Source organism: Talpa europaea, assembly GCF_964194135.1.
Source record: "Talpa europaea genome assembly, chromosome: 8".
Taxonomy (NCBI): Eukaryota; Metazoa; Chordata; class Mammalia; order Eulipotyphla; family Talpidae; genus Talpa; species Talpa europaea.
This window is the reverse complement of record NC_140075.1, coordinates 38,937,019-38,959,237: the sequence shown is the minus strand read 5'-3', so window position 1 is coordinate 38,959,237 and position 22,219 is coordinate 38,937,019. Positions and strand designations below refer to the sequence as shown.

The window sequence follows — 22,219 nt, the reverse complement described above, 5'->3', positions numbered from 1 at the left end:
TCCCTGGCCGGGGATTGAACTCATGCTTCAGTGGCTTTGGATAACTTCATAGGTTGCGTCTTAACTCCTTGTGCCACCAGGGAGGCCCAAAGTCCTTATCTTTGTTTCCAAGGTCAGATCAACATCACATCCAGAATAAAAAACCCTTAGTTTGAGTATTTGTGAAATTCATACTCTCTGAGTCTAGTTGCTCATCCAATTTAGCTTCCTATGCACTGATATATCCCGTATGCATATATCAGCTTTGAGGCCTAAAATTTATTGTTAAGGATAGTGTGTTATCAGCCATATGTGGCTAGTTCACTATCAAATGATCTCTTTGTTAATTCTTACTTGCATTTTAGCTGTTGTCCTAGACCATTCTTCCTTGTCTTGGGCTCCTCCTTAACTTCTTGCTCCCAGTTAAATAGCTTTCTAAGGAAATGATTGACATGTTTCTACATTTTTTAATATAGAGGTTTTTTTAAAGGCTAAAATTTATTTATTTTTATTTATTTTTAAATTTTATTTTGCACAGAAGAACTGGGGTGTAGGCCAGAGGTGCGGGGCATTAGAGGATTCACCAGAGGCAGAGTGGGGAGCACAACAGGCAGTTCTACTGAAATACACTGCTGAGGGGGACAGCGGGTGAGCCAAGAGAGGTCTGCTGAACCATATGTGGGTTAGCTCCCTGGATGGGCATTGAACCCAGGCTGTAGTGGTGATAATGCTGAGACTTAACTCCTAGGCTACCAGAGGGGCCCCCAATTTTTTAATATAGAGTTTGGAAAGAATGTTAATGACTGAATTTATTGTGACATCCTTGGGAGATGATGTCTCCTTCAAATATTCTGGCCAAGGAAATGCAAGCAAGAGTTAATAACTGCTCTGTAAGACTGGCACTATGAGATGGTGGCAAGAGTATATAGCCAAGCGTTGGGCAGCTGGATGTAGCTTCAGTGGTATGACTAATTCTCTGTCCTTTGCCAAATCACTTGACCTCTCTGGACCTTAGTTCCCACATCATGCAGGAATGCTGGGGGGTGACAGTATTATCAGGTAAAAGCCTTTATTGAATCTCATTGAATTTAGCATTCTAGAACAGTTTTATTTGCTTATTCTTTCATATGGTATTCCATTAGGAATACGTTCCCTTGATTTTTCTCTCACTCTGAAAATAATTAATTTTGTTTTTGTTCTTAGACTCAAGAATGAAAAATGGATGAATGTCAAAGTGGGAGACATCATTAAATTAGAAAATAACCAATTTGTTGCTGTGAGTATTTAGTATTTGAATACTTTATCTCTGATCAAAATAGCAAAATTGTTGAAGTACTTACATTTGCAAATTTAGTAAATCTATACTAATTCAGAGTAATTAAGGAAGGAATACAAGGTTGTGCTAGTAGAAAATCTCAATACAAAGTTTTAGAAGATACTGAACAATTACTTTCAATGGCTGGGTAACTCAGAAAAAGCTCAATGATTATCACCTTTGCTATTTCCTTTGATATCTTTTAAAATGATTTACAAATACAAAAACCAGGCTATCAATAGTTTCATGGAAATTAGTTTTTAAAATACATGAGTACTTTAGAAATGGTTTGTTTCACATAAGTTGAATATTGTCCTTCAATTATGAGATCAACACTGTTTATTTGCAGTTTGTTTGAAGAAAGGATAAGCAGGAGGAGGAGAAAATGTGTGCTCATTCCCAAAAAATCCCAATCAGAAAATATCTGTTGATTGTTCCAAATTAATAAAATGCTGTTTATGAATCAAATGTTGCACAATATATATTCTCAAACTGCCTATGTTACCATTTTCTTAATAAAAACCAAGGGTTTCAATCACTAAAATATGTGACTAACTATAGTTCATATTAAGTGAAGGGTGACAAAAGCTCTCCAGATCAGAGATTAAAAATTCAAGTTATTGAAGTCTTCATGTCAACTATATATTAGGTTACTTATGGAAATTTTTGTGTTGACTGCAATTTTTTTTGTATCAAGTTGTGTTCTTCATTAAATTTGAGACATTTTCTCACAGGGGGAAAAAAAGGCCTCAGGATCTATTTATGAAAACAAGTCAGTTGCGAGTCTTAAACATTCACTTTCAGAAACAGTCTTTTTTCATTAATGCACCTCCTGTGGGTACTAATTCTCTAGAACGCCCACGTTAAGGAGACTACTCAGTGGACAGACCCTGCCCGAAGAGTTCATTCTTTAAATAGAGAAGTGCTTATTTCTTCGACAACCTCAATTCATTGGAAAACAGCAGAGAAACAAAACTAAAGCAAAAAGATGTCCTTGCAGCCAAAACCAGAGGTCTCCCAGTCCATGAACTGTGACTTGAGCTCCTTATACATAGGACAGTCTGCCAAGTTCTTGCAATCTATTTACTTTTCTGTTAGACACAATTCAAATTAGCTTGTCCAGTTTATTTTTCAGCTCATTAAAAATTAGGAACAGTTTACTGGGGTGTAGCATCTGTTAGAAGAACATCCCCTTCAGGAAAAAGAGAGGTAGGATAGGATGGAGAACTGAGGAAGAATGCATTCTTTTCTCCATTCCTCAGTGACAGCGCTTTATCTGCTCTGCCTGTGGCTTCATGTGGCAAATCATGGTGCTAGACCACTGTGTGATCTCAAAGATCTCTTGCAGTCATCACATGTTGTGATTCTCTGTCTGAACTGAGGCTGTCACAACATTCTTGAAAGGTAAAGGATACACTGACTTGACTTGTTTCGAACCCCTAGTGCCACATTGGGTCATAGGAAACAGTTAATGCTAGTTGAATCTTCTAAGGAGTAAGACAGAAAAAGAAAGTAGATGTTAATTTAAAAAATTCAGGGTGTTCTGGGTCAATGGAATATGAAAAATAAATCTATAAGCCCTATAAGAAAATATGACTTATATTCAGAAATCTTCGCTTTAGCTGAAAGAACTCCAAATTAAAAGTAAATTTACTTTCAATTAAAATGCTTATAATGAGAGAGTTTTGGGCTTAAATTGGCATTTGAGGAATTGTGAGATGTGTGCATTCAAAACAATTTTTAGCCACCGCTTTATGCCAGGCATAAAGATTATGTTGGAATGAGTGTAAATTAAAGTAAGCCATACTTTATTTTGCCTTACTTTATTTGGTCTGGAATTGAATGTTTCAGGGATAATACTAGGTACATTTATGCTTTAAGGTTCAGTAAGGACAGTGTTTTTTAAGAATCCTCTAGATATGCTCTAACAAGGGCAAATATTAGATGAAATTCACTGTCCTCTAATATAACGTTTTAGTGTGTTCAGTTGTCAAATGTTTCAGAGCAAGTACCAGAAAGGAAGAGTCAGATTTATGATTCAATCTCCTAACTCCATATGAATACACAGCCAGCATATTTGTACTCCAATTTGCCCTCTACTACAGGTATTCAAATTTTTATTTTCTTCAGTCCTCATTTTTAGCTATATTTTCTTTTGTGTGCATTTTTTTTTTTTTTATGTTGCATGCTTACTTGCAAAGCCTTATGTAGAATGAGGCATGGAAAATGGATACAGTGCAAGTATCAGGTGAAAGAAAACCAGTTCCGTGACAGCATCTTTATTTAGCATTGGTGTCAAATGAGTCACACACGGAGATTAGTTCCTATAAGTCAGTGATGCCCGAACTTCAGCACCTTCCAAAAGAACTTTCTTCAGTGAAGGAAATGTTCTGTATTTGTGCTGTACAATGTGACAACCAATAGGCTATGTAGCCATTGAAGGCTTGAGATATGTTTCATTTGAGTTCAGCTAATTTAGATTTTAATAGCCACAGTGACTTCTGCTTCCACCGGTGGATGGCACAGATGCAGCCTTTGAATTGTGGCTATGTGATGGAGTGGGAATGTTTACTCTCTATGCTTTCTAGGTCCAATTCTTTGCATTTTCACTTGGAGGGACAGCCCCAGATAACATTCTTGAGAGTCCTGCAACCCCTTACCTGCTCCCCTCTCCCAGAAGTGACTTCTCTGATGGCTGAGTTTGTAGGGAAGGAGTGGTGTACAAGATCCCAAGCCTCCACTCTTTCTCTCTGGGCTCTACCTGTTTCTAGAGGGTACATTCTGCCCTCCTCCTTGATGCCACCAGTTTTATAAGGGCAAAGCTTCCTGGTGAGGATGGTGGCAATGTCCTTGTAGTTTAGAGCTGAACAACAAGCCCATTTGACCCATGGGCCTAAAGCCTAGCCTCCAACAGATTTACCAGTAATAAAGATGGTAGCTTATCTCTACTGACTGCTGACTTGCAATAGCTAGTCTTTATTGAATGCATGCTACAGGCCAGATCATATTAGTCTCTTTATATAACTTGCTCATTTTATCCTCATATTAGCTCACATGAGAGTAGACTATATACTATTGTTATTCCATCTTACAGATGATAAAACAGAAGCATAGTGAGATCAACTTGCTTGCTAATAGGAGAGTCAGGAGTTAAACCAAGGCCTTCTGGCTCCATAGGAACCCCCACATGCAGCCCCCAGCTACTGCCATATGGGGCTCTTGATTCCACTAGAAAAGTCACGTCGATTGCCTTGAGCCTGGGCTTTCACAGATAGGAGTTATAGGCTTGGATGCTGGAAGTAAAGCAACTGGGGAATATTGCATGCAATTTTGATGTATGACCTCTGTCCATATTTAGAATTTCTAGCTTGATTTACGTGGACTTATTTAAGCAAGGAAAGGGGATCACCTGACTGCCAATTAGCTCATATGTTCAAAAGTTTTTTTTTTCTTCTTTTCTTTTTTACATCTTTGTTCATTTTTAAACAATATTTGCTTCCCCCCACCCCCTCAGGTGTAATCCCTGTAGAGTGTCCTTCACCAATGCACCCGTGCATCATCACCTCAGTCCCCTGTGCTCCTCCCTCCCTCCCTCTGATCCCTTTCATATGTTCAAAAGTTAACCTTTCTGGGCCTCCCTGGTGGTGCAGGGGTTTAAAGCAACACACTATAAAGCAATCCACAACCTGGGCATGGCAAGGCAGACATCTCCTGTCTAGTCCCTCTGCTGCTCCCCTCAGCAGTATATTTCAATCAGTCTGCCTGTTCTCTTCCCCACTCTGTCTCTGGTGAATCCTCTCACCCCTTCCCCACCCCCATCTCTCGCCTGCACCCCAGCTCTTGTATGCATAAATAAATAAATCTTTAAAAAAAAAAGTTACCTTTGTTCTCCAGATACAGAACTCCCGCTGCCCCTCACTTTTTTTTTTTAATTCTAAAACAATTTGGGGCTGAATTTTCAGTGCCCCTAATTTTATTTCCAAACTAGGGGGAAAATGCAGAGTATGATTCAATTGCCACAGTGAGATTAATTTGCATTAGAAGAAGCGAGTCAAATGTTAGAAAAACTTACTGCAGAATTCCTAATACTGACAGACGCTGGGGAGCCAGGCAAACCTTCCTCTTTCAATTGACAATAGTGTTGTTGTGTATTTTTTTTTTTTTTTTACTGATCAGGTGGCAGAAGTAATCCCCTATAATTAGTAATTATAATTATAATTAAAAGTAATTCATGCATATTTAAACATTGCATGAATATAGTTGTTTAGGTATTTGAATAAGTGCTCCCCCAACTCCTGCCACAAAAAAATATTCATGCTTTAAATGCTTACAATAGTAAAAGTTTTGTTTTAAAATAAAGGCATTCTTCTGTTTCAGGAATTAGAAATTTCATCTTAAGAAATTAAAGAGCTAGATTGATGAATTTGGCCTAAACACCAGTCCTGACCAGAGGCTTTGGCACTGTTGTGATCCATCCATGTGTCTCATCTGGTTCTTACCAGCTCCCCCTCACTTTTTTAGGGAGATCATTTTGTGTTCTAATTCTTCCCTGTTATTTTAAGTTTTTAAAGTTTCAGATAAGTTACTTATTTCACTGTAGCTGGTATTAAAAAAGTACCCTCTTAAAAATGTGATAGAGTAGAAAGACAAAGATTTTTGTTTGACGTTTGCCTGAATTATACTGAAGAAGCTTCTTGCTAACGTGTAGAGGAATGACTCATTATTTCCTACATTAATAAACAGTTGCTGGCCAATGTTCTGTTTATAAGCAGTTACTAATTTGTGGGAGTGAAATATATGGTCAAGGATTTTTTGCCTGCAAGTGAGTGCACTGAGATCTATTATTATTCTCCTCCACTAATCTCCTTTTTCAATATCTTTCCTTATTCTTCTCAAATTCATTAAACTATAAAATACAAAAGTAATTACAGTATTTATTAGTAGATACTCAACTTACATTTGTAGGATCTGAAATTTAAATTTTAAATAAAAATATTACCTATAGTCTTAAACATTTTCATTTTGGGGACCTCATAATGATTCTTGTCCCTATCAAACATTTTTCCAAAGTATGCTATTGGAAAATACTTTTGTATTACATGTATTATACTTTTGTATCATACTTTAGCATGAGATGTTTGGCATTTTCATTTTTGGACTAAAAAAAGAAAAGACAATATTGTAAAGGATAAAGAAGTTAAAGAACTCCTTGTGGGAGAATGACTTAAAAAATAAAGGAAGATCCAGGTATGATGTTCCAATTAATTCGACAAATTTATCATTTGAACCATTATGGAAACAATATCCCAATATTCTTTCATCATTGTAGTTTTGATTTTGTGAACACTAACAAAGCAAAACAAAACTCAAGAAAACAAAGCAAAATACTTTCTGTTTCTCATAGTTGTATTCCATTGCTTTTGTAGCCAGCCCAGGAAAGATACACATTTTGGCATCAGAATTCTAGTTCAGCTCTGCCCTTAAGCTCCATATGACCACGAATATGGCTTTGAATCTCTCAGAACCTTGGTTCTTCAATTAGATGTGCTAAAGCTCTCAGCAACCTTTGTGAAGGTTGTGGACTTCTCATTGGTTATCTCATCTACTGTTGTAGGACCAGAGACAACCTTCCCAGCTTTCCTAGCCACACAATGGGAAATATCACCGCCTCAGGGACACTGGAGAGAACAAAGTAACACAAAAGTGTTTTAGAAACCCTGAAATAATCATACAGTTTTGAGGTGTTATCATGACTTGAGATTTTGTTTAACTGACTTTTTATTTCAACAAACATTATGCCTGATAACACTGTCCCTGCCTTTTGTGACTCACACACGTTCAGTGGATTCTGTTCGAGTTTCATCTGACTGGAGTGTTTGTTTCAGGTTTCCATGAGGCAATGGCTTGGGCTTTTTGTTGCTAGTGGAAGGTGGGGGCAAGGGCATTGGTGATGGAAAACACTGTGTCATGGAGAACTCAGTTGAGTCTCTCTGGGCAGAGTGTGGGGATAAATGTGCCAATAGCTGACAGAGGACAGTACAAATGGGGTGAGAGGAAGATGCTTCTGGCTGTCTCTGTTTATCTGTCCCACCTGTGAGTTCTGTTAATCACTCTGTCCCTTCTTTGTTCTTTACTCCTCCTAATGTCTCTGCCATCCGTTCCATCCTGAACTTCCCGTGAGATCCTTCCCCAGCCATCAACCCTATGTTTTCTCTCTCTCTCTCTCTTTATCTCTCTCTCTTTTTATTTCTCTCTCTCTTTATTTGTCTCCTTTTATTTCTCTCTCTCCTTATTTCTCTCTCCATTTATTTCTCTCTTTCTTGTACTCCTATATCATTTTGGTTTTTATGAAACTATAAAATTCTTGAGAAAAAAGAAGTTTTTACTCATTTTAGCTTTCCTGGCTGTATATGCCTTAGATCTGATGCCAGAAACTCCACTTATTAGGTGGCCTCAAGCAAGTTACTGAACCTCTCTGAGCCTTTCACTTTGCTCATCTGTTAAGTGGAGATAACAATAGGACTGACACTACAGGAATTTTGTGAGTATTACATATAATATTGCATGTAATATCTCAGGATAGTGTCAGACATAGTAAGCTCTCACAAATATTAATGATTGGTATCATGAAAATCTACAACTCAAACCCCAGTTTCTGGATTGACTACGAAGTGGGTCCCCTGAGCCCCAGTGAGGGAATCAGCTTGAGAAGACCACTTACAGAATCATGGGGTTGGTGGAGTCCTAAGGCTACTCATGAGTTACTTCTCCAGAATCTCTGATAAAAGGGTAACCAGGGACTAATAGGTTTTTACTGTAATTTCCTTGCCTGTTCTTTTCAGAATTATTACCAAATATACCTAGTCATGGGAGGGGACTGTGTGATGATAAGTGGATTGGCCACTTATTCTGCTGGATGCCCCTGCTGGTCCTGCCTCTTTATGCTTCATCCTCGACTGTAGTGAATTAAAAAGCTTCCGAGGGAGGAGTTAGCAAAAGGGAAAACCAAGGCTTAATGGTGGGGCAGGGAGAGCAGAGGATGAATGAGAGGAGGCAGGATAGAAATCAGGGGATGGGAAAACAAGAGGAAGGTTCAGAGGACATCAAAGGAAAAGGTGACATGGAGGAGACAGGAAGAGGCTGGAAAGGTCAATGATAGGTATTTCAGGTTCCCAGGGTTAGGCAGATCAGGAAGGGTTAGCCCAGAACTTATGGGGTTTGTGGTTCTCTCTTTCCATCTCTTGGAAGTGAAGTCACTGGCTCAAAGGAGAGCCCAGTGGTGGGGACTATGGGCAAGTTCTGAGTCGACTGTGTGTAGTTTTCCTCTCTTTGTTGACCAAAAATATGTAAGTGCATGATAAACAGCAACGGTGGATTGTTCTTACTATGCAGAGTATAGAGGGAGAGCAACTCTAGGTAACAGTAAAAAGAGTTATCTTTATACTTCATAACACAATCACTTAACATATACAGCACAACACAATCTGAGGATAAGAATTAGGGAATTCTGAATTTCATTTAAAATGATCCTTTTAAGGTCAGGGGAGGAGAGACCAAAAAGCATGATGATTGATGCTACCGTATTCATAAAAACTGAAATGTGAGCAGTAAGAACAAGGTGAATTTTCAAAAACATCTATTTCCTCTTTAAATTCAAGATAAGGGGGGCCTCCCCAGTGGCGCAGTGGGCTGAGCACAGCACTGTGAAGCTGTCTGCAGCCTCTGCAGCGCCAGTTCTATCGCGGCTGGTCAGGGAGAAACATATGGTGCAGTAGACCTCTCCTGCCTCGCCCGCTGCTCCCCTCAGCAGTGCATTTCAGTCAGTCTGCCTGTTCTGTTCCCTACTCCGTCTCTGGTGAATCCTCTTAATCTCCCATGCCTCTGACCTGCAGCCCAGTTCTTGTATAAATAAATAAAATCTTAAAAAAAAAATAAATTCAAGATGGGTCATTCTGGGCTTAATCTGACCAATTACATCATTTAAGGCTATTATTGCTTTGTTAATTTTCTGTCTGGATGATTGTTCTATCGATATAAGAGATTCCCCACTATTCTATGTTGCTGTCAGTGTCTCCCTTTAGGTCTGTTAATAATTGTTTTATATATTTAGGTGCATATGTTGGATGCATACATGTTCATAACTGATATATCTGCTTGTCGGATGGATCACTTGATCAATATATAGTGTCTGTCTTTGTCTCATGACTTTTTTTGGTCGATAGTCTAATTTATCAAGTGTGAAAATAGCAGTTCTTGAAATACCTTATTGCAGCCTTTCGCTGAGTCTGTGTCTTCAGGTTGATGTGCATTTCTTGCATGTATAATATAGATGCCTCTTACTTTTTAATTCATCCAGCCACTCTGTGACTTTTGATTGGCAAGTTCAGACCCTTTCACTTTGAGGGTGACTATTGATAGGATATTTTATTGTTGTCTCATAATAGTTTTGTTTTGTTTATGTTTTATTGCTATGCATTCATTGTTACCACCTTGCTCAAAGTTTTCTTTGCTTTGTGGTTTTTTTTTTTTTTTTTTTCCTTTCATGTAGATGAACTCCAAAAGCATTTCTGGTGGTAGTGAACAACTTTAGGTTTTTTTTTTTTTTTGGAAACCTTAATTTCTCCTTTATAATTGAATGATAATTTTGTAGGGTAAAATATTCTTGCTGGATAGCTTTTATCTTTTAGTATTGTGGGACAATTGTGATATATTGAAAAATAAAGATAAGAAAATCGTACAAATTTGGAATGCCAATCACACATTCAGATATACCTAGAAAATTGTTAGGCTAATCGATCAAAATAAATTGCTAATATTTTAATGATCTTTAGATAGTCAAGTCCTCCAGAATTTCATGAAACCCTTATTTTAGTATAAATTCTGAAATTTAAAGTAAATGGTTTCCTAACAGAAAGAGCTTAAACCAATTCTGAATTATGAGAGGTGATTTCCAAAGCTGAAGTAGATAAAGAGAACGATTTCTCTGTGTCAAAGATGTTAACTGATCTGAGTGTTTTCTCCTATCTTTCATCATGCTGTGTATTCTGTCTTACTCCCTTCTTTAACTGCTGTGTTTTGCTCATCTCCTTTCCCTGCCCCTGTCTTTTAACCAGTAATGTTAGTGTGCATATAAATATTTGTGTTATGGTATTTATTGAGGAAAATTTTATATTTTCCATCAATAATTCTCACAACAAGAAAATTGAATTTTATGTATTTCTTGTAAAGTCATAAATGACATGGTTATTGACTTTAGTGCTAGCCCCTGCCTTTTCTTGTGTTTTGATGGCCACAAGGTGTGCACAACAGGAACAAGGAAGAAGAGGGAACATTGGATTCAGGAGATATGGTGGACAGGGGAACAGGATTTCACCTCTTTCACTTATTTCCAAAGGCCCTCCTGACTTATCAGTAGTGGAGGGGTGATATAACAAGGAAGGCTTTTACCAATCTTCCCCTCTCAAGTATTCTTAATATGCTTTTTAAAACAGGCTGATCTGCTTCTCCTATCAAGTAGCGAGCCACACGGCCTCTGTTATATTGAAACTGCTGAGCTTGATGGGTAAGTTATTAAAGTTCAATAACTAGTTGAATTGACTTTTAATTTATTCAAGAGTAATCACTTTAGAAATAGGACTTAGCTTGAACCTTACATCTTATGCTCCACTTTATTTTCTTGGAAGAAATAGGAGTCTAAATTGCAAAGTCTCTTTGCTGATGACTTAGCAGATATTTTGAAAAGTCTTATCTTTTCCTCCTGAATTTATTTTCTCTCAGAAAAAGTGAGTTAGCCATGTATATGTGAACAGTTTTACACAGGCACTCTTTACTGAGTTTTTTTTTTTTTTTTAAGAGGTCTTTCTTTCTTTCTTTCTTTCTTTCTTTCTTTCTTTCTTTCTTTCTTTCTTTCTTTCTTTCTTTCTTTCTTTCTTTCTTTCTTTCTTTCTCTCTTTCTCTCTTTCTCTCTTTCTCTCTTTCTCTCTTTCTCTCTTTCTCTCTTTCTCTCTTTCTCTCTTTCTCTCTTTCTCTCTTTCTCTCTTTCTCTCTCTTTCTCTTTCTCTCTCTCTCTCTCTTTCTCTCTCTCTCTTTCTCTCTCTCTCTCTCTTTCTCTCTCTCTCTCTCTCTTTTTCTTTCAAATTTCAAATGATTTACTAAGGAAAACAAGAGCAGTATCCATCAGGAAAGAAGGCAATCTTCTGGAACTGAGACAAATCAAGTTGTTCATAGCAAAGAGAGGAATAATAGATAATTTTTGGTAGTCTTGACTTTTATGTTAATTTAGAATTTAGTATAGACCACAGAACAGTTCTGTTTTAGAGGGTTTGATTTATCTGTCTGGCATAAAAATATTTACTGAATGCTTACACTTTAAAGATACTATACATGTTGTTTAAATGAATTTTATCATTTAAGCCTCACATAGGGACTATGTAAGTCCCATTTTACAGAAAAGACAACCAGTGATTAGAGAGACTGAGTAATTTGTCCCCAAATTCTAAAGTTTGGTCTTTGTGATCCTGCCCCTGGTTTGAATATAAGCTAAAATAGTGTTGAGAGAGAAATTTACAGACCTCAATTCATACACTTGAAAAGAGACATTTCAAATAAATAATCTAATACTCTGTCTCAAGGACCCAGAAAATAGTGTAATAAATACAATGCAAGCAGAAGGAACGAGATAACATTGAGAAGAGCAGAAATCAATGAACTTGAAAACAGAGAAACAATGAAGTCAATGAAGCAAAGAGGTGGTCTTTATAACATTAATAAAATTAACAAAGCATTAGAAAGACTGCCAAAAACGGAAAGAAACACACATTAGCAGTATCATGAATGAACCAGGGAATATGACTCTAGATCCTGGAGATGACAGAAGGATAATAAGGAGGTACTGCAACAACTATATACATAAAAATTTAGCAACATAGATGAAATAGATCACTTTGTTGAGAAGCAATCACAACTAGCCCAATATGAAATAGATAATGGCCCTATCAATATTAAGAAAATTGCATTCAGGTGTAAAGCATAAAATAATAATACTTTTAGAGAAAAACATAGGAGAAAAATTTTGAGACATTGAGCTAATCAAGACTTGACACAAGAAGCATCATCTATAAAGGAAAACTTTGATAAGTTGGACTTCATAAATTAGAAAAATTTGCTTTGCAAGAAACTCTTACAAATGAGGAGAAAATACTTGCAAGCCATCTCTCTGAAAAGACTTGTATCTTGAATATATAAAAAGTCCTCAAAATTTGACAGTGAAACAAAAAATTCAATTAGAAAATTAGAAAATGACATGAGCAGCCATTTTACCAAAGAGGATAGCTCTAGATAGCAAATAAGCATATGAAAAGAGGTTCAGTATCATTAAGGAAATTAAAATTGAAACCACAATGAAATATCATTATATACCTATCAGAATGACTAAAATAAAAGATAGTGACAAGTCCAAATGCTCTCAAGGATGTGGAAAAGGAAGATCAGTTACACAGTTGTTGGTGGGAATATAAAATGCTACAGTGACTCTGGAAAACAGTTTGGCTGTTTCTAAAAAACTAAACATACAGCTACCATATAACCCAGCAATTTTATTCCTAAACATTGAACCTACTCCAGTGGGAGGTTATATAAAAAGTAAGTACACAAATGCTTAGGTCAGCTTTCTTTGTAACTTATATGACTGTCAACAAGTGAATGGTTGATAAACTATGGTACATCCGTATCATGGAACATTACTGAGCAATAAACAGGAATGAACTATTTGATACATGCAAGAGCCTGGGTGAATCATCAGATAATTATGTTGAATTTTAAAAAAGCCAATCTTCAAAGGTCACATATTATGATTCTGTTTTTATAACATTTTTTTGAATGGCAAGATTAAGGAAATGGAGAACAGATTAGTGGTTTCCAGGAATTAAAGATAGAGTGGAGGAGGAGCAGGGGCAGAAAAGTGAGTGTGACTACAAGGGACAACCTGAGTCATCCTTGTGGTGCTGGGAAATGTTCTGTATCTGACTGTTTCAATGTCAGAATGCTGCCTATGATATGATATTGTACATGGTTTTGCAAGATGTTGCTTTTGGGAAAACTGAGCAAATGACACAAAGGATCTTTTCCGTATTTTTTTTATGCTGAAATAATTTTGCAGATTAACAAGATGCTGAGGTAAATAAGAATACACCTGGCAATGAAAGTATTAATTATGAGTCTTGATTCTATGTAATCAATAAGTTATTTCTGTGATTATTTTCCCCTATAGTTTTCATATCTGAAGGTGGAGGTGAGATATTGGAGAGAATCCTAAAGACTTAACTTAAAAAGATAGAAGATAAACTGTACCATACATTGCGTACAGAGCAGAGTGAATGAATGTAAACTGTTTATCCTGGTTAGTGTGACTGACTGTTCAATTATTGGAAAGTTTATTTAAATACACGGACATTGTTCCTTTGGTGTCTACAGCACTGCTTTCACGCTTACCCATCAAGTTCAGCTTAATTTCTGCTTCAGCTATGAAGTTCTTCTTGACTGTCAGAAGTCCTACTGATTTCTGCCTCCTAGGAACTGGTAGATTCTAATCAATGAGATTAATTTTAACAAAGCAATCTTACCCATCTTAGTGTTTTCTGCTGAAAGCTATTTGACCTAGATGGGAATGAACATTTCCTGAGCTGGGTTCATATTGTCCTAACATTGTTGTGAAACTCATTTACAGAAAGTTTGGATCAAATGCTCTCTCGGCTGCCTGCATCTTGCTTCTCTAAACTCAATTATTTCTTGGTTCTGCATGTACTTCCACACAGTGATATTTGATATTTTTTTCATCTATCACTTTTTTCCCTCAAGAGGACAATAATTTTCTCAGGGCAGCAATGAGTATTATGTGATAAGTATCCATGATACTTGTTGACTTAATGAACTTACTACTAAAATTTTCAGAAAAGAAAGAACTCTGAACTAAGACATTTTCTCTTCAACAACAGTAAAAGATAATCAGGCATGAGAAACAGGCATGGTAAGCCCTTAAATGCAAGACAGGAATGATGGTCATTGAATCTTTATTGCTACCAGTTCATGAATGCCAGAGAGCCATCTGTTCAATGTATGTGTATTTCTGCCTGGAAGAAGATGACCAGTTCACTATGACCCACTGACTTCCTCTCTGGTTGTATCATTCTAGACTCATGGGATTCTTGGCTTAATTCTCCAAGAAAAAGAAAGCTGCCTTCATTTTCCACTTAAATTTCAGCTACTGTGAAATTAGCCATGACTGTCTTTTGCCAGTAAAACCCATAAGTAGATAGTAGACTCTGGAGTGATAAAGGCCTCCTTTATTTGGCATCTGTGTTGCCATTCCTAATGTGTTTTCTAACTCATGCGTGATGTCTGAGTAAGTTCGAATGAAACCATATTTATTATGTTCTCTGTTCTTTTAAATAACAAAACAGATTACTGTGTTGTTATACAGATGTGTCGTGGGTTGAACGCCAACTCTAGGAGCCTGCAAAGTCTCGCCTGCTTTCCTGAGAGAGTGTGAGAGGTGCGAATGACATTTAAAGGGAGTTTCTTGAATGTTTTGTGTTGGATTTTGCATGTGCTACGCCCGCCTGATTGCTTTGTGCAAGATGTTGCTGGGCTGTTCTGTATAAAAATACATGTCATGTTAATTAATTTCACAGGGAAACGAACCTTAAAGTCCGTCATGCGCTATCAGTTACCTCAGAACTCGGAGCAGAAATTAGCAGACTCGCAAAGTTTGATGGTAAGTATTTAAAACAGACAAACAGAAATCTCTATACCAAAAAATAATGCAGCAAACTAAATCCATCTGAAAACCAATTTAAGGATTTTTTTTCTTTTAATTTGGTGGAAAGACGTAAAATTCTCCAGGCATCAAAGCCTGTAATCTCTTCTCACGCTCAAGAGAAAAAAGTTTACCAAGGAGAAAAGGGTTTTATCAGTTCATTGTTTATTTCTTCCCTGTTTTCTCTTCTCTGAATTACATTCCCTCTTGTCCCACAATACACTTCTCTTGCCTGACCTTGTCCTCCCTGGAGCCTTGTGCAGGCTTGCCGAGGATGAATACAGGTCATTCTTACTTCTAGCTCTAGATTTAACCATCCATTCATTCTTGGGTTACATAACAAAAGAGCAAACAGTAGACTGCACACATTATGGAGAAAATAGTCCTGCCTCCTATATATCTCTATCTTGCATCGTGCCTGGTGTAATGTCTTAAAGATAGCAGTGTTCAGGAAGAATATTCCAGTTTATAAACAAATGTTTATAGAAAAAAGTTCTCTAGTTTGAAATTGAAGTCAGCAGCACAGCCAGGAAACTTTGAATGGCCCAAAAATATTTTGATTAGCTTAAAACAAATTGCATATTTTCGACTAAGTAATTTTTTTCAATGAAATTTTACTGTTACATGAATCCAAGAAAAGTAAATTGTGTCCATGAATCAAAATACTTGCTTAAAATACCTCATAGAATATTTATGGAGTCCTAAAAGGGCAACCTAAATATAATTCATCATTACTCATTTCTTTCCTGGCAGAATCATCTGTCTTCCCTTTATCAATCTGCGAGGAAGTAAAAATTCACAATTTTTGTTTTATTTAATGTTACAAAGCAGAAAGTGATATAATTACCAGTTCACCTCCTTTTGTAGATACTTTTACTGATAGCCTACACATTGATTTAGTACCACGCGTCCTTGATATCTTAGTGGCATAAACAGTGATAGCTGAATTCTTGCTCACATCACATTCTGTTGTGGGTTTGGTGGCACACTACATCAGGTAGCCACGGTGCCTAGACTAATGCCCCTCTAAGTTCAGCACAGCAAAGCAGGGATGAGCTGAAAGAGACACACTTCTTCCTCACACATTTCATTGATAGCACAAGTCACATGAACTGAACTACTTGCAAGGGAGGCTGGGAAATAACAAGTATAGATATTTGTTGAGTAATAATTGTCTCTCCCATACCCTCTAGGAATTCTGACATTACATCAGTGCCAGGATAGTGTAGAAAGATCCAGGCTGGAGTAGGTAGATTTCTTATATGGAACAAAAGGAATATGTCCCCCTCTTCAGTGTGATTTCTCATATTCTCAACCACCCTACATTGTTGACATTCTCTTCTCATAGCCATCTGGTCTACCATCTGGACTATTCCATAACTTACCTATTTCCTACCTTTATTATCTGTTTTCCATCTCTACCTGTTGCAGTGAAAGCTGCACAGGGATCTTTGTTTTGTTCACTGGGAGACACCAAGCTCCTAGAACAATGCTTCGCACACGGCGGTGCTCAATAAATACTTGTTGAGTGAATGAAAACTTGCCAGTGCTATAGGCTCTGCACCAGGTCCTAGGTAAAGAGACAAGGAATGGAGTGTGAAACAGTGTGGTGAGGAGTAAGTTTTCTGATGGGGCTGGTAGGATAAAGCAAGAGTGTTCGGTCCCCTGCTCCTAGAGGGCCAGTGGCTGGAAAAGGGACAACCTGGCATTGTGGTTTTATAATGTCTTTTCTTTAAAATTTTCTAGAGATAAAAACACAAAACTCCCAAATTTAAAACAATCCAAGTGTGGTGCTGCAAGAGAATCCTTCCTCATCTAAAAACCATTCCTTTATTACAGATCAGCTATCCCTAGAGGGTAAAGGACTTGTTACTATATAAAAATAGTCTTTTAAAATACTTTATAAAATTTATTTTTTAAGTGAATTAATATTATTTCTTGGCGGTGGTCTGAATTTACTTTATACAGAATAGGTAACTTACCAAATCTCTAATCTGTAATTGTTTTTCCAAATAAAGTCAAGACAGGGCTCTTTTCAATCATTTATACTTATACTGTGGTCACTTTTCAGAGAACATGTAATGCCAAATTCATGAGGCTGGTATATTTCTGGGCCAAGAACCAAGTTTCTGCTAAATTTGCTCTTTCATTCTTAAATCTTGGGTTGAATTTCAATGTACCTTAACGTTTAAGACATTATAATATTTTGTGAGGTTAGTTTAATTAAAATACGATTTCCTGTTTTCAAGAAAGCATCTGAAGAATGACTGGAAGGATTAAGGAGGAATGAATTAAATGTAATATACAAATTAGATTTTTCCCTGTTAGCAGCCAAATTTAAAGACCAAAATGGTGATGCAAGATATAGTATGGAAAAGTATCTGAAAGAATTGGAACAGTTAACAGACACATAATCCTCCCTATGATCACTCTTACTTTTCTATAGCCTTCAGCTTTTCTTCCATTCTCTTACCAAGTCCTAGTTCACAGGTTTTCATTTCAATCTCTGTCTCTCTGACACACACATTCACATACCCTACACTGTATACACACGTATATATGCACATTTTTCTACCCCATTTCACCAATCCTCTCATCCTTTTTTTTGTCTCATTTTTGCTATTTTCTTTGCATCTTTTTCTCCTATTTATGTTGATTTACTTATTTTTCTCACATATATGTGTCTTTTTCTGTTATTCTCTACTTTCATGCTTTTATCACTCAAATGAATCAGTTTAAATCTCTTCATAAGGACAAGATGCAACAGCATCTTGGAACTTTAAACAGTGGAAATTTAAAGTATCTCCACAGGCATTCTCAGAATTATTTTGATCCCTTTAACCCCTACCCCCATTCTTTTTCTACCTTTTCTTTTAGGCTTCCCTATGTACTTTTGTCATAATGTGGTGGCAATAGATTTCAGGTTTTCCTCTGGTGACCAGAAAAGACTTCCTTGGGTTATGGGAATTAAAACCAGATATTACATCCCTTCATTTAAATTACAAGTATGGTATCAGCTCTGTTTGCATTTGGGAATGCCCCGCCTCACCATGGCAAGGTTAAGCGATGAGGCAGACACAGGAGGCACTCCCTCTCCCATGCTCTGTCTGTACTAAGTATAGCTTGTAGCTTGTGACTTCTGGGCAAATCTGGGTATGACATTATTTTTGCTTCTAGTTCCCCTGTGGTTTTTCTTCCGAGGCTTGTGAGAATGCTTTCTTTAGCACCAAACTACAGTTTTCTGAGCTTGTAACATAAGTGCACATTGAAAGTGCATGTTCCGTGTATCCAAAGACCTGAGTTTCCCACTCCTATCCCTGGAGAAATCTACACTAGGGGGCTCTCCAATGGGGACACCAAGGGTCAAAGATGAGTGAGAAGGATCTCAGGATGTCTCCTGTAAGGCTCTCTACCTCCCCACTTTTGCCCCTAAACCCAAAGACAGCGTCTTACTAGTGGCCTCCTTAGGAATGGCATAAGCTTCTCTCTTTTCATTCAATCTCCCAGTCACCTGTTCTTTCACTAAGCAAATGTATGTTTAACATGATGCCAGGGGCTTTGCTAAACTTGGGGATATAGTGATTAGTAAGTTGGACTCAGGCTTTATTTTCAAAGAGTTTATAGCTGAGGGGAGAATCATCTCAGTGTTCATCCCCAAAGATGTCTTTAATTAGGTAAAAGTCCAAAGTTCATAGGCCCTAATTGTGGTTTATATATGAACAAGTGTTCACTATATAGGAGGCATTATACTAATTAATTACACACATTATTTAATTAAATCCTTATAGTCATGGGTGGAAGAGATTATTATTATCTCTATAGGCAAGGAATCCAAGACCCAGCTAAGCTGAATAACTTTCCCAACCCCAATGTCACATGGTTACTAAATACGGGAGCCAGAGTATGAACACAGGGCTGTTGGTTGGCTGTTGTATGAGAGGACACTAGACTTAACGAGCAGAAAGCAGCCATGGGGAGTTAGGGTATGATCAAGTCCATCCAGTACTCAGATGACAATATCATATATTTAAACATCAGAATTGAATGTCAGAATCCTTAACAAGAGTTTAGAGAAGAGCTGGTCAAACAGAGAGAAGAGCACATGCAAAATAGAGTGGGGTTTGGTAGGTAAACACATTTATTTGAAAAGTTCTCATGTAAATATTTTTTACATTTGGGACATCAGGGGCCTCCCCCAGTGGTGCAGCGGTTGAGCACTGGGCTGCGAAGCTGCCTGCAGCCTCTGCAGCGCCGGTTCGATCCCCAGCCACCAGCGAGGGTCCCACATGACATGACAGACCTCTCCTGCCGCCCACTGCTCCCCCCAGTAGTGTATTTCTTCGTCAGTCTGTCTGTTGTGCTCCCCGCTCTGGCTCTGGTGAATTTTCTCACCCTCCCTCGCTTCTGACTATACACAGTGCTTGTATAAATAAATAAAATAAATCTTAAAAAAATAAAAAGATATACATTTTGGACATCAGAAAAATACTGATATGTAATGTGAATTTTATAAGAAAGATATGTAACTTGATTTGACATTATAATAAATATAAAAATAGTGGACCTTGATTTTTCATGTTAAAGTCTTACCAGAATCAGACAGTTTTTAAAATGAGTAACTGGAATAGTTGTCGATTAATTCATTTGAAAACTAGACATGCTTATACCTTGGGGAAAGCCCCGGATGTAAATTGTCCAAATGTGTTTAAGAATCTTTTGCATATTGTAACTGACTGGGCTGAGATCTGTGTTTTGCAACTTATGACAAGTTTACATATTTTGTATGACTGTTAATACTGAATTCTGAACCAGGGAAAGGTTGACTCTTTATTTCAGGAATCTTTGTGTGTTTTGTGGTCCTTTCTAAAGAATAGCATGTGTCTAATTAAAACACAGAAAAGCAAGCATCTCCTTTTGGTTAAAAAGAAAACAAAAATACTTGGTTAGCATCTTATGACTTTTTTTTTTTTTTTTAGCTCACCAGATAGGTTCCCCTTTACCTGGACATAAGCACAACCCAATAACATAGCTGATGTCTCTGTATAAGACATCGATTCCATGTAAAGATATGAAGAATAGTTTCCTTCTTTACTGCTGGTGTTGATGTGGTGATGATGGGTGGCTGAGACTTGATGGCTGAGGAGAAAAGAAACTTTGGGTAATTTGAAGGTGACACTTTCCTTCTTAATGAAACATATACTGATCACAATGGCCAGGGCTATAGTGGTGACAATCTTTTAAACTCTAAAATGAGCTTGGCTGTAGAAGCTCTTGAAAAGAATGTCTTCATCAATAGATCATTTTTTTAATGAAAGTGTTTCAAGTTAGATAAACAATAAATATTGCTAATAATAATATACATAAAGAAAGCCAATTTCTCATGAAAATCATGGACTACTGGATACTGGGTTCCCTTTTCATGGTAGACTACAAATTTCCATGTTGAGGTAAATACTTTAGTTTGAGAAGGGTTTGAAGTTTGGAATTGACCAACTATACAGCTGAATTCAGAGTGCTAAGGAAGATCCAGAATGAAATCTTGTAGACTTTGTTTTGTATGTGCCTTGATTATTTGGGTGCTTGTAAACTGTATGAATTGCAATCTCTTTCAATCTGTTTGCTTCAAAGGAACAAACAAAAGGGACTAGCTAGTTTGATTATATTTACACTTTATAGTCATGATTTTTTCCCTACTTGTTCTGTTGCCCACTAAAGATGGCTTTGTGTACGAAATAACTGCCTGAGACACCATCTTATTTTTCTGAACGGTTTCTTCATCCATTGTCAAACTGTTCACTGCCTCTCTCTTTCCTGTATAATCTACAAAAGGAAGAAAGGACTTAAAAGAGTTTTCCCTCATCTATTTTATAACTTTCTGGTTCCTTCTAAGGTGCTTTAAGGTTTCCTCCTTTATTCACTGTTCTCAGATCTATTTGCAGCGCCTTAGAGTTAGGCTAACATAAGCCCCCTGGTGCAACATAAGTCCAGCTGTAGCTGGACAATCCTCTTTACTACTATAACCAGGGAAATGTACCCATTTCTTTAATTCATTTTAAATCTTCTCTAATCCCCAGCTCATCTCCCAACATTTCTCTTGAAGACATCTGAAAACCTTCCCATCCATCTCTCTGACATATTTCCTAAGATTCTGCTATGTAAACCGTATGGTGGTTTGTGGAGACACAGATATGAATGACACAGTGCTCCCTTCAGAGGACCTTGTTTACCACTTTGGAAAGAGGCAGAAAAGAAATTGGGACACTTGTGTTTAATTCTAACAATGTTACGGAAGGGGAAGCTGAGTATTTCTGAAGATATAAAAATGTAGTTTGGCTTTGTTCCTGCCATTTTGTTTTGACGGGGCCTTCTATTTAGTACTTAAGACACCGGGATCGCATTCGTCGACGAAGGCTGAATTGGGGCTTGGCCTCCAAGCACTGAGGCAGAACCCCTTGGCCTTATTGCCTGTTCCTGTCTAGAACCACACCCTTGGTGTCAGGCCAGAGTGGATAAGCCTTGGGGCCAGGGAGGAGCAAGTCAACATGTTCAAGGCTGTATTTGCCTCCATGTCAGTCTTTGCTTGCGACAATAAAAAATGATCAAATGAGCCTGTTTTTTATATTCCTATTGGCAGGGAGTGTGTATCATGTTGTTTTTGCCCAAAGCACATTTTTTTTTTTTCCTAATTGCCAAGTCTGAAGCCTGAGAAATTGAGTCTTGGGTCAAGAAACTAGACTAAGCCGCAAGGGTTGCTGTCAACCTATTATTTTATGTACGTGTTATTGGTGATACTCAACTCCAGGTTCTGATAGTTCAGGAGTGAACGTTATATGTCAAGAAAAATACATACTAAATTCTTGCCATTTAGAAAAAAATGTCTTCCACAACATAATTGTCCAGACAACTTGGTTTAATTTACCTTTTAGTATCAGCGATAGGCTCTAATAGGAGCAACCCGCAGAATTTAGGCACTTTAATTTGTATAAAAAATGACCTTTTATAGGTTATTTGGCCTCATCCACATTGTCTTGTCAGTATTCTCACTTAGCAGTGATGTCTGGGAAAATGCTAGTGAGTATCCAGGTGGGGGTCTTGAGGTGGTAATTTTGTTA

General features: G+C 37.3%; 1 protein-coding gene across 1 annotated transcript in view; it reads left to right on the top strand.

The window, feature by feature from the left end:
- The window catches only part of LOC311175249 (putative phospholipid-transporting ATPase IM), a gene marked incomplete at both ends in the record, with an annotated part of 155,957 nt that overhangs the window by 115,761 nt on the left and 17,977 nt on the right, over positions 1 to 22,219 (top strand). The window contains 3 exons of the mRNA XM_084240154.1: positions 1,183 to 1,255; positions 10,786 to 10,856; positions 14,983 to 15,065. Coding sequence (XP_084096280.1) covers positions 1,183 to 1,255; positions 10,786 to 10,856; positions 14,983 to 15,065 — 227 coding nt within the window. The remainder of the gene's footprint in view (positions 1 to 1,182; positions 1,256 to 10,785; positions 10,857 to 14,982; positions 15,066 to 22,219) is intronic.